The sequence below is a fragment of the Stegodyphus dumicola genome, chromosome 6 (genome assembly GCF_044657685.1).
Source record: "Stegodyphus dumicola isolate Sdum_Otavi_A_Nest chromosome 6, ASM4465768v1".
NCBI classification, from domain to species: domain Eukaryota; kingdom Metazoa; phylum Arthropoda; class Arachnida; order Araneae; family Eresidae; genus Stegodyphus; species Stegodyphus dumicola.
In genome coordinates this window covers 148,594,368-148,606,634 of record NC_140773.1, presented here as the reverse complement: position 1 = coordinate 148,606,634, position 12,267 = coordinate 148,594,368, and the positions used below count along the sequence as shown (strand labels likewise).

Here is a 12,267-nt window from a genome sequence, read left to right as displayed (position 1 = left end):
GTCAGGAAAAAAATATCAAATGTTGCAACCAGCTTTCTTGTTTGCCTTCGTATTTCAAATGCGCGTTATTATAATGGTATATTCTTCTTTTTACATCCTTAAATGTTAAAACTGTGCTTTCAGCATGCCTGAGTTTTGTACTCGTATGTGTGTCTCTATGCTCAGTAGAAATGGCGAACTGACATATAAAAATTTTATGAATGTTGAAAGGAAGATATTCTACTCGAAACTTCAACTAAATGGAATAAATGAATACGCCGAATGAATTTCTAGAAATATTTGTTTTAAAAATTTTATTATTAAGACTTTAAATCCAAAATGTTTTGAAATCTAAAGAAAAAAATATGTAATCCTTGAAACATTTTTAGAAAGAAATCTATCGATATAAAATCTCTTAAAATTAATGGAGCGTAAATTAATTAAAACAGTTAGTGTACATAAGGGTTAGATCTACTCTGCACAAAAATTTACAGTCAGAAGATCAATTATTTAAAGATATGAATTAATTACATTAAAAGAATTTAAAATAAATTAACATCTGTCCAAATGTCAATGCTAACAGCTATAGCACGAATGAAAGTTATTCTTTAAATTCCACTTAATTCATCCGTCGGTATGCAACGATTGTGCTTTTGCAATTATTTTTCTTATAGGTACTACAAAAGGCCGCCAACGAAGTAGCGGTAAAATCGTTGAATACTAATAATTTGAAGCGGGTTCAAATCCTGACGAATGGATTGCCTGCATACCAGTTTTAGGGAATTTTTGCTGCCCATGTTTAATGTGAATATGAGCCAATTTTAGTTAGCTTTTCATGATGACGTGCCTTGACTACGAGTCCTCACTCGGGTTGTGTTTGGTTTGGCTTGTTAGATTATTAAGCACGTGAAGGTGATCTGTCTAAGGGGAGGTATGCTTTTGTGACAGATTTTCTAAGGGAAACAATCTCGCACTACAAAAAGTTAAAACCGTAAAAACGCCCATGCAATCAGCTTGTTCACGGGGTTTGAATGCAGGTCAAACTACCAGTATGTTAAGAGAAGCGATTTCAAGAATATTTAATTATTTTATTTAGTTTGTCATAAGCTAAATAAAATAATTAAACATTCTTGAAATCTCTTCACATTACTGAAATGGCAATAACTTCGAATTATACTATGCTACCACTTTTCCTCTAATTTGAAATTTTGAACTTTTCCGTTATCAGACAGCCCACCAGCGACTGAGCGGAGTCTAACAGAACAACTGGTGGTTCTGTCCGGGGTTCGAATCCCGGCAAACGGGCTGGTTGCCAAGATGATATTCTTAGTTTTCTATATGTGTTAGGCAATCCTCGAACGAAGGCATCCTTCACCTTAAGCAAATAACCATCGAGTACTTTGCCATAATCAAATAAACCTTTATCCATAACATGCTTCAAATATTTTTATGTTGAAAAGTTCATGCGCCAAATTTGGCCCCCGTTGAATGAAATATGTTGTTTATTTTTTCTTTGTTTTTTTATAACAACAAGGTTCTTGTTTTCAGAATCTGAATTAGCAATAAAATTCTTTTAATAATATGCGATTCTATTTTGTTTTTTTGTTTAATGAAAAATTAATTTAAGCGACAAATCTGTTACATTTAGAAAAATTTTCGATTTTCGAAACGAGTTGCTATCAAAAGCGCATCCTCTCGTTGCTGCATGTATTTATTTAAAGCAAACTGTTTGGCACGTGTGCTTTTATATTTGAAAAGATTCAGAGAATTTTTAACAGGGAAATAAAGTTATTAATTTTACTGAATTTTTGTGGATTCTTTGTGTTTTGAGGTAAAAGTCAAACCATCAGATATGTGATAACCTTAAAATAAGGGTATATATATAATCAGGATTTTGCGGCCAGACATTCCCAGTGAAATACATTACAAAAAATTATCTATGTAGAATTAATGTATATTCCGTTTAGTATTTCAATTTATCAGTGTTACTACACATCAGTTTATCAGTGTAAGTTATATCGAGTTTTAGTTGTGTTCGATATAAGAATTTTATTTGGTTTATATAAATTCGATTCGTTTAATAATATTATATTTATTAAATACTATTTATTACGTTTCCAAATCTGTCAAACCCAATCAATGGCCTCCTGGCTAAGATATCTGATTATCGCTATTTCGACTCGTATTCGAACCCAAACAAACGAACTGGTTGAATTTTGTGATTTCCCGTATGTGTAACATGAACATGAGTACGTTTTACTTAGAAAGTTGTCCATGGAGACATTCATTGCCTTCGGCTGATAGATCTCGTTTCCTTTGCCATACTCAAAAAATCTAAAAATTTTTCAAAAAGACTAACAAATGCATATAACAAAATAAAATTAAGTAAATGCATATAAGAAAATAAAATTAAGTAAATGCATATAAAAAAATGAAGTAAATGTATATAACGAAAAAAAATGAGGTAAAAACAAATTTTCAATAATTTTTCAATACAGTAGTTTTTAAATTGCTTGTTTTCAAATTTTATTTCATTTTTATGTATGTACTAATATACAGTGTATGTGTGCGAAAGTGTGCTTGTTCAGCATATCCAAATATATTAATTAAATAAATCTGGTTTGAAAGTGCATGCACTAACGCGCTATTCTCGTAATTTGAAAAACACTAAAGTATTGTCTGAGAAAAGTATTTATAAAGAAAATTAAATTTCGTCTCCTTACTCGGTGCTGTGTAAAAAATTTAAATAAGCTTATTAATTTTTTTTCTTCTTTATTAAAAACAAAGTAGTTTCTTTTCATCTATATGTGAAAAATAACAAAATCTTGCTGTCAGAATGGAAATTCTTAAAAATATAAAACTCGTTTTTTTTTAACAAAAGTTTCGGAGAAATTTCTCTAGGTCAGCAGGTTGTAATAGGACCACTGACTGCTTTGTTTGAAAAACCCGATGAAGTGGATGATTTTACCCCAAAAAGGTTTTCTTTAACAAAGCAGATGCGGTCCAAATGGCTTTGCTGAAAAGCGTTCGTATTTGAATAGCTTGAAGCGTGAAAGCTTGAGTTTCAAGACTTATTGTTCCCGAAGCAATCATTCAAACAGCAATAAAATTTGTTGTAAATATTTCTCTCTCTCTCTGTGAGTTCTTGAAATCTTGGAATGGGTGAAAATTTATTTTATTTTACATATATAAGGAAACTGCATGTAAAGCAAAATAATTCAAGGCACCCATTGTATGTTAATCATTGTACGTCCCCTCAGCTCTTAGGTTTGGTATTAAGAAAAGAAATTCCTATACTGCTTTTGTATTACTTGTATAGTGAAAGATTTGAAAAAAATAGCTTCATATGGAAAGTTTTTCTCCGATGAACGAATATAGCTGAAACATGTTTCTGTCTTCAAATATATCCACAAAACATGAAATAGTATTGTACTCTTTTGTATTCTATTGCATTTTTATATTACTTCGTGGTAAATTTTTTGATTCCTAAATTTCTCTCTCTCTTTTCTTATAATACACAAGTACTCTTTCAAATATGGCTGACCTATGAACCTAAATTTTTATAATATAAAATTTTATATAAAAACTAGCCGTAATCATTAGACACTTTGTGTATATTATATTCTTGAATACATGCCTGCAATTAATACTAAGAATACTATTGATAAAATTCGTGATATAATTAATAATGAAAATACTGTTTAAGCTAAAAACCGATTTGAATCTTTTTTTCATTATTTTCATATTTGAATCTTTTTTTATTATAGTAACATCAGCCAAACAATTTTCGTTAGAAATATACAATTATGCTAACTTGACACATCAGATAGAAAATATGTTATCGTCATCAACGGCTATGATAAAAGTTTTTTACGCTTAAGATTTTGGATTATGATAAAGCACACAGGACCTGTTTGTCTAAGGGAAAGGAAGTCTTCAGGGTAGATTTTTTTTGGCGGGAAACAAACTGTTAATTAACAATCAATTGTACTTATGAAAAACCCCTAAACCTCCCATGCAGCCGCTAGAATTTACCGGTGCTGAGCTATCTTACCACTTGGAGACTAGTTGGCTTTCTGAACTTAACGCAATATCTATCTGAATTTGAATATTTGCATAAAAAACGAGCAAAATAAAATGACACATTGTAAATAGTACATTTTACTGAAATCAAACTTTCTTTGAAAAAGGAAAATTAATTGTAAGGAATAAGATGGATGCATGGCGGGCAATAACAGCGCTGATCATATGTTTCGTATAGGAAATCATTTTCTTCGTGTTATCGTATAACGGAAAATATTCACAAATTATATTTTACAGTTTTTAAGAAGTCATGGGTTATCTGCTTTAAGAGAACACCTTCGTGGGCAATTTTCTAAATAAAATTGGCTTGAATTCACGTTACGCATCGGGAAAAATCATAAAGACCACAAGCAGCTAAACTGTTCGGTTGCCAACAACAAACTACCAACATCCAGCAATCTTATTCACTCAACTATAGTGAGCTTAAACTAATGTTTGTATATTATTAGTAGTATTAAAATAACGAAAATATTTATTCTAATAAAAATTTTTGTTTGAATATCCTCCCTAGTAAGGTATTTCCTTTGGTTGGAGATTTGTCAACAATAAATGCTTTGTTCAAACAAGATATTTATTTAGAGCATAATGCTTCAAAAATGTATGCTGGGATCCCTAGAAAAAAAATATCGCTGGAAAATATATCTCCGAAAAAATATTTAATTATTCATATTCTTATGATTAATTGTTAAATAATTAATAACTTTTATAATTATTAAATGAAATGCTTATTTATACTTTACCAAATGTACAGCAACACTTTTTCTTCACAAAAATACCATATTGAATAAATTATATTGTAAGCTAATAAGTAACAACATTGCTTTGTTTAATTAAGATACAATAACAAGCCGAACAAACATTAAATTGGAAGTCAAACAACAAAAATCAGCGTTATATTTTCAAATTTTCACAATCTAATTTTCATTATATCTTATCTCGTTCATTTGCGCTTTTGCAGCTGAAAATGTTGGTTCGGTAAAACCATCGAAACTAGTCCCGTGAAAATTTGAAAATATAACGCTGATTTTTGTTCTTTGACTTCCAAATTAATTGCTTTGTTTGTTATTAATATGTCTCATCTTTCCTATTTCAGATAAAATTTACTAGTGTTTCTTGGACAGGAAAGCAAGAATTTTTAATTTGAATCAATAAATTTATGATACACTGAAAACAATTTCAAGTTATAATTCCCTTTCTGAATATCTTGAATGTATATGAAAAAGTAAAATGCAAATTTAATATTAATATTATCACCCTTAAAAAACACCCAAATGTTTCGTTTATTACTCTCTTAAAACAACGTAATAATTAAGGAAAAAAGAAATTATTTAAAATAATTATTAGTTGCATGCAGTTGAAGAATATAGGAAAATGCTGAAGGTTTTTAAGATTTTTAATTAATGACAAAAATACAGAAAATCGGAAATAATATGAAATGTTTCAGCAATATCTCAGAAGGAATGAAAGTTGCACCAGATATTTGTCAGAATATAATTTTAGTGATAGTAGTTTAATCAGTCTGCATTGAAATTCCGGTGATAATCAGTGACATACAGATTTAGGTTACTTGGGTTAAAAATGCGTAATAATTTAAAATTTAACCGGGTAAATTTTAAAACCAATTTATTTAAAAACTAGCAGCTTCACTGCGAGCCTTCGTCTGGCTTTCAAATGTACCGGAAAAATGGCTGAAGGGAACTCCAAACGTTAAATTTAAATACTGCGTAGGATTTTACTCTGCAGAACAACTTCATAAAAAAAGTTATTACGTATAACAAAAATACAATGAAATAAGCAATATCCCTTAATACAAATATTAATTACCCTAATAAATAAATTAACCAAATTCCCTTTGCAAAATCTTAAGAACTCAAATGGTATTAAGGAGGTTAAGAACTTTGTTTCCTAAAAAAAATCAGTCAAAACTTTTCAATATCTTAAAAACAGTGAAAATGAGCAATTAATAAAATAAAGGAATGCAAAAAACAAAAAATTCTGAAAAGCAAAGTATAATTAATGATATTTTATCTTATGTTTTCAAGGGAAAAAATTTCAATGAAATAAGCTATATCTCTTAATACAAATATTAATTATCCTAATTAAAAATGAAAGCAACTCAAAAAACATAAAATTCCGCGTAGAATTTTACTTCACAGAACAACTTTATCAAAAAAAAAAAAAAAAAAATCAGTAAAAATATATTATATTTATATAAAAATGACAATGAAATATGCCAATCTCTTAAAAACAGTGACATAAGAAATACGATGAAAAATTGTTGCCAAACCCATATTTCTAAAAGAATGAAACTATTCAAAATGATGCGATTTCATCAAAAATCTATCAACAACAATAAGACAGGAAAATTGTTGCCAAAATCACATTTTTAAAGATGTGAGAACTGTACTCGGATGCTTCATTTAAAAAATCTTTTAAAAATACAAAATATTATCATTTTTCCAAAATTCTTTTTGTAAAAGCATTCGCAAGGATGAAAGTTTAACGTGTTCAAAAATCAAAGAAAAATAAACTGTACATTTTTAAAAATAAACTTTTTTAGAAAAAATCCCATTGAAAAAGTGTTAAGCTCCCTTTGTTAAATAAATTCGTATTTAATCGATTTATTGAAACACGAAATTTATTTTAAGTTCGTAAAATAGCTAAGTGCCTACGTTTTGTGTTGAAGTGAAAATGGAGTGTGTAGAGTAAAATCTCGCTTTCCTATAGCCCATTATGTTTAAAAATGACACGATTTCGTCACAAAACATGAAATAAAAAAAATTCGAATTTCGAAAAAATCGCTTCGAAGTGCACTGGCTCTTGTGTAGATGTACCTATGTACCAAATTTCGTAGCCGTGGGTCTATTAGCTTACGCGCAGCGCGAACGAAAGGCACACACACAGACAGACTCTTTCTTTTATTATATGTAGAGAAGATATGTAGAGATAAGATTGTTTAAGGGAAGAAAACTTTTACGTTTCGCAGCTGTACCCTGCGGCTTTAAGACGGTCATCATGGAGAGTCTAGCCTTTTGCAATTCTCTTGAGAGCTCACATAGATGCGAACAATATATAGCAATCAATCTCACTTAGCGGAATCATTGAAGTAAAATTCTGGGAGGGATGGGAAGTAACAAAAGAACTGCTTGACAATTTTCAGAGGTTTAGGGTTATTTTCGCGACATTTTACGGGAAGCTCGGTCCAAAACTAGCGACAGTTTTAAAGGGATTCACAGAAAATCACTCGACAGGCTAAGGGTTAAATGCATTATTAAATATTTTGGATTCAAATGAGAGTACAATACAAACGATCCTCAAAATATGCAAGTAGCTCAAACACCTTTCCTTACAGCTCAGATTTAGCTCCGAATGATTATTATCTGTTCTTTAAATGGAAATCTGAACTTTGGTGAAAGAAATTGAGTGATGATGATAGCTTGAAAAGAGCAATTGCAGAACATTTTGCAAGCAAACCTTCAGATAACTTTTTTTAGGGGCATAGAGTTGTGTAGTAAATGATGTGAAAAGTATATCAAGGAACAGAAAATCACATTGTGAAATGAACTAATAAAAGTTTCTGTCTTTTGTCTCCCTTTTTTTTTCGGGGGTGTATAATTTTGGCTCTGTTTATGTGGGGGTTAGGATTCCCAACATCCTGAGCAATTCCAAATCAGGCATATATTTTTTCCCTCAAAAACATAAACAATTAATAATCTGTTGTGAAACAAAAAGCTTATCGGTAAGATACAGTTAAACTATACATCTGTTTATGTATTGCATTTTAAAAAGAAATCAAAGATGAAGAAATACATGTGTATTTCCATCCATCTAATTATGTTTGTAAGCTTAGATTGTTTTCTTACAAATGGTCTTATCAGTTTATATCTGCAGTCATATTGCCATGTAAGTTATAAAACATGGAGCATATAATATGCATTATTATCATTATACATGAAAAATAAAATACATTTTGTAATAAATAAGGTATTTGGAAAATTAATGCTATATATCAAGCAATTCAATTCTTTAGTTGGCCTGACTTTTCTTTTGCATATTTTTAGGATAACTAAATGTACAAATTATTGTTACTTTAGATTTTCATTAAACTTTTAACATAATAAGTAAATGATAAGATATGTGATGAATTCGGAGAGAGCTTTAAAAAAGTCATGCTTTACTGCAATGTAGCTAAACTGCAATGTAGGATAATAAACATTTAATATGTGTAAAAGTAAATGGAACCAACCGTATTCATAATTTTGTATAATTGGCAAATTGTATTATGTAGTGTATTTGAATATGGGTTTTTATTATTATTCATTTACACTCTTTTTATAGTAATAAATGATTAAATGAACTAAAATCTTGACACATGTTAACTGCTGCAAATACCCAAAGATTTTTTAATGTATTTATTTAAATAAAATCTAAGTACACTGACTACCAATAAGTATTTAGACACCAGTGATAGAAAAGAAAAACTAACTTTATTCAAAATCGGAAGTTGGTAGAGCCTTCATGAGAGGTAATTACAGCGTGGACCCTCCAGGGCATACTTTCCACAAGTCTTTGTATGACAGCTAGTGGTATTTTCTTCCACACGGCTTGGAGAAGACATAGAAGTTCCTTCACCGATTTTGCATGGGTAGTGCACCCTTGAATTCGGCGATGCAACTCGTCCCAGAGGTTCTCGATAGGGTTCAGGTCTGGACTCTGGGCAGGCCAGTCCATTCGATGAACTCCATTGGCACCATACCAAGCCTTGGTTAACATCGAAACATGACAACTGGCATTGTCATTCTGAAAGTAACAGTGGTCCAACCCGTAGAACTGCCACAACGTAGGAAGCACATTGTCATCCAAAATAGTGCAGTAGGCATCGGAGTTGAGCTTACCATGAATGGGGACCAAGGGTCCCAGTCCATCCATACCAGGAAACACACACCCAGATCATAATTCCACCTCCGCCGAACTTGACTGTTGGCACAATGCATTCTGGCAGGAGACGTTCTCCAGGTAGACGGCAGACCCAGACCCTGCCATCCGAACAGTAAAGGGTGAACCTTGATTCGTCACTCCAAAGAACCCATTTCCACTGATCTACGGTCCAATTTCGATGTGCTTTGCACCACATTAACCGAGCAGCACGGTTGGACTTTGTGATCAAAGGCTTATGGGCAGCAGCACGACCATGAAAACCAAGCAGATGTGTTTCCTTATGGATGGTATTCATTGAAACAATACTCCCGGATGCCAATGAAACTCCTCGCGGATGAGGGCCATTGGTTGGGTGCGGTTCTTCCGAATTTCTCTGGACAGCACTCGTCGATCTCTATCTCCCAGTTTCGTTGGTCTGCCGACTCGGGGCACATTCCGACAATCACCGCTCACCTTCCACTTCTTAATCACATAGGCCACTGTCGATTTTGGGTACTTCAAATCGCTAGATATGTCGGCCACATTTGTGATACCCTATAATTATACCTTTCTCGAAATCAGAGAGCTCCGAACTGCGAGGCATCTTGCATGCGACTAAAGCCGATGCTGTTTCTTACACGATATATACCGGCAGAGTCCGTGAAATACCTTAGGACCACAGATATCATCATTTGCATAGGTGTCCAAATACTTATTGGTAGTCAGTGTATAAGTGAAATTGCACCATTCAAATCTACATAATTTATGAATCAACTTTTTTTAAACCTTTTTGTGATATATGTGGGGCTACTGATTTTTAGTGAGTTGCAAAAAAAAAATTATAAAATCTTTAATGTTATGAATGTCTTTCTTCTGGAATGTAAAACGTTTTAAATCTTATAGAATTTAGTTAAATATTTTTGTTAGTGTTAGTTAAATATTTGTGTGAATTCAAGTAATATTTTTTTTAAATTTATAGATGAAGAAGTGACATGGATTTTCACCGAATACTTATCCAATCTGAAACCACCAGTAGTAAGTACCATGAGTAAAATCGTAACATATGATTATATCTTAAATATATGAGTTACACAATGCAATGATTTTTATTCTTGCAATAAAGCTAGATGTGATTAATCTTTTATATTGTAGGTGAGTGAATTATCCCCATATAGTGTTATGGTATGTTGGAAACCTCCCACTTTATCTGCTGTTGAAATAGAGCCTACGCTATGTTCAAGCATTCAGCAGAGTGAAATAATGTATGAAGTAATGCTTTGTGAAAAGGGTAAAGAAGGTCGCTATAAATCTGTTTATAGGTGAGTTCGAGCTTTCCATGTTCTTCACATGGCATTATATTCACTCTGTACTTTTGTATATATAATTCAAATGTTTTTCCATTTCATTTAGTTTGATCTGTACTCAGTAAATAATGAAAGTACTGTCTTAGATAATAAACATTTAATATGTGTAAAAGTAAATGGAACTGTATTCATAATTTTGTAATTTTAAGGAAATTTTATGAAGTAAATGTTTAAATTCCCAAATGATGAAATGAATCAGATTTTAAGAGCAACTGTTTTGGAAATATATGTAGTTTCTGCTGTCCAGAACAAATGTTCTTAGTTAACACTGCTATATTTATAGGAGATTTGAAGTACTTTTATAAAATGTTCTTAGTTAACACTGCTATATTTATAGGAAATTTGAAGTACTTTTATAGTTTTAATATTCAAGTACACAAATGAGTATTAAAATGTTGTTATATTGAAAATTTAATAACTAACAAACTAAATTTGCAAAAAGGACATCTAGCTCATTCTTTTAATATTTTGTGGCTGTCTATGCTGTAATAAGAAGTAATGAAATACATTCCGCAAGAGAAGAAGAGGAAGAATGGCTTTGCTTGTTTGCATTAGCTGTACATAAGTCACGTGATCACTGAGGTCATCTGCATTGTATGTTTATAAAAGATATACATAAGTCACGTGATCAATGAGGTCATCACAATGCATCTCATTAAGTAAAAAGCTTTTTGTTGAGAATCGAGCATTTAATTGATGTTATGTGCAGTTTTAGTGGCATCATTGTTTTGTTGTATTTTGAAAGTTATAAATCGTAATTGGTTTTTACATCATTGGAAGCTACACGCATTTATCAGCAGAAAAATAGTTGTGTCAGATTTTTATAACCTACATTTATACAATACACCATATATTTACTGACTCTGTGAAATCTGTAACCATGGTTAGCAAAGATTTTGCCACAAGATATGTTTGATATTTACATATTCAAGTAAATATCTTATATTTTCTGAAACATTAATGCTGATTACCATTGGCCAAATTTAGCCTTAGCAGTCCTTGGAAAGTTAAACTGCACCAATGCAGCACTTCTGGATCCTGAAACACTGTACCTTTTCCCATTACACTAGAGTTAGTACCATGTTATTAAGGTGAAGGTTACACGTGAACTGAGTTTTCACATATGTGAGAAATAAATTTTCAAAAATAAATAGTCATAGTTTCATGGTAAAATGTATGCAAAAAATTATCATTTAAAGAAGTGATTGGTGATTCAGCATATTTGCTGAAACATAGATGCTTTTATTTTTAAAAGATTTTCAATACTTATACAAATTTTCATTTAATTGGTATAAAATATAACTGTTCATCTGAAAATAGCCTTGCATAATAGAAAGACTCCAGTTAGATAATGAGATTGCAACAGAGTACTATATGAGAAAAAAATAAAAAATGTATTATTCTGTATGCTCGATCGGTTAAATAAATATATTACTATCTTATATGCATTTAATTGTATGGTTATATTTATAGCTACTTAGGGTATTATTTCAATAACTAATTTTTGAAATTTTAACTTTTAAAATGGGGATAAAGGCTGTCTTAAATTTTAAATGCACTGTATTTTTCTAAAGCTGTTAGAGTTCTGTTATGAATTTTAAATTTAATTTTAGTGGTCTTGATCATCATTGCAATATAACATCTCTGAAACCAGCTACTGAGTATTATGTTTGGTAAGTGTTTTTTTACTGAGGTATTTTTTTTATTTCTTAACTGTAAATTATGAAGGATGATAACATTTGTTCTTAATCATAGCCTTACTTTTAAACAGTATGTAAAAATCTGAACATATCTCATTAATTCATATCTACATTTTGCCTAGAATAAAAATCTTATTATTAACCTGAAGGAAATACTTTGTAACAAGAATTACTTTCTTCCATTTAATTGGTTGGCTTCTCAATATTTTGTAGCTTTTAGAAAC

General features: G+C 30.9%; 1 protein-coding gene across 2 annotated transcripts in view; it reads left to right on the top strand.

The window, feature by feature from the left end:
• Positions 1 to 12,267, top strand: part of LOC118180982 (fibronectin type-III domain-containing protein 3A-like) — a 254,400-nt gene that overhangs the window by 194,738 nt on the left and 47,395 nt on the right. For both annotated transcript variants that reach the window (XM_035350064.2, XM_035350070.2), the window contains 3 exons: positions 9,959 to 10,014; positions 10,132 to 10,298; positions 11,957 to 12,016. In XM_035350064.2, the coding sequence (XP_035205955.1) occupies positions 9,959 to 10,014; positions 10,132 to 10,298; positions 11,957 to 12,016 (283 nt within the window). The remainder of the gene's footprint in view (positions 1 to 9,958; positions 10,015 to 10,131; positions 10,299 to 11,956; positions 12,017 to 12,267) is intronic.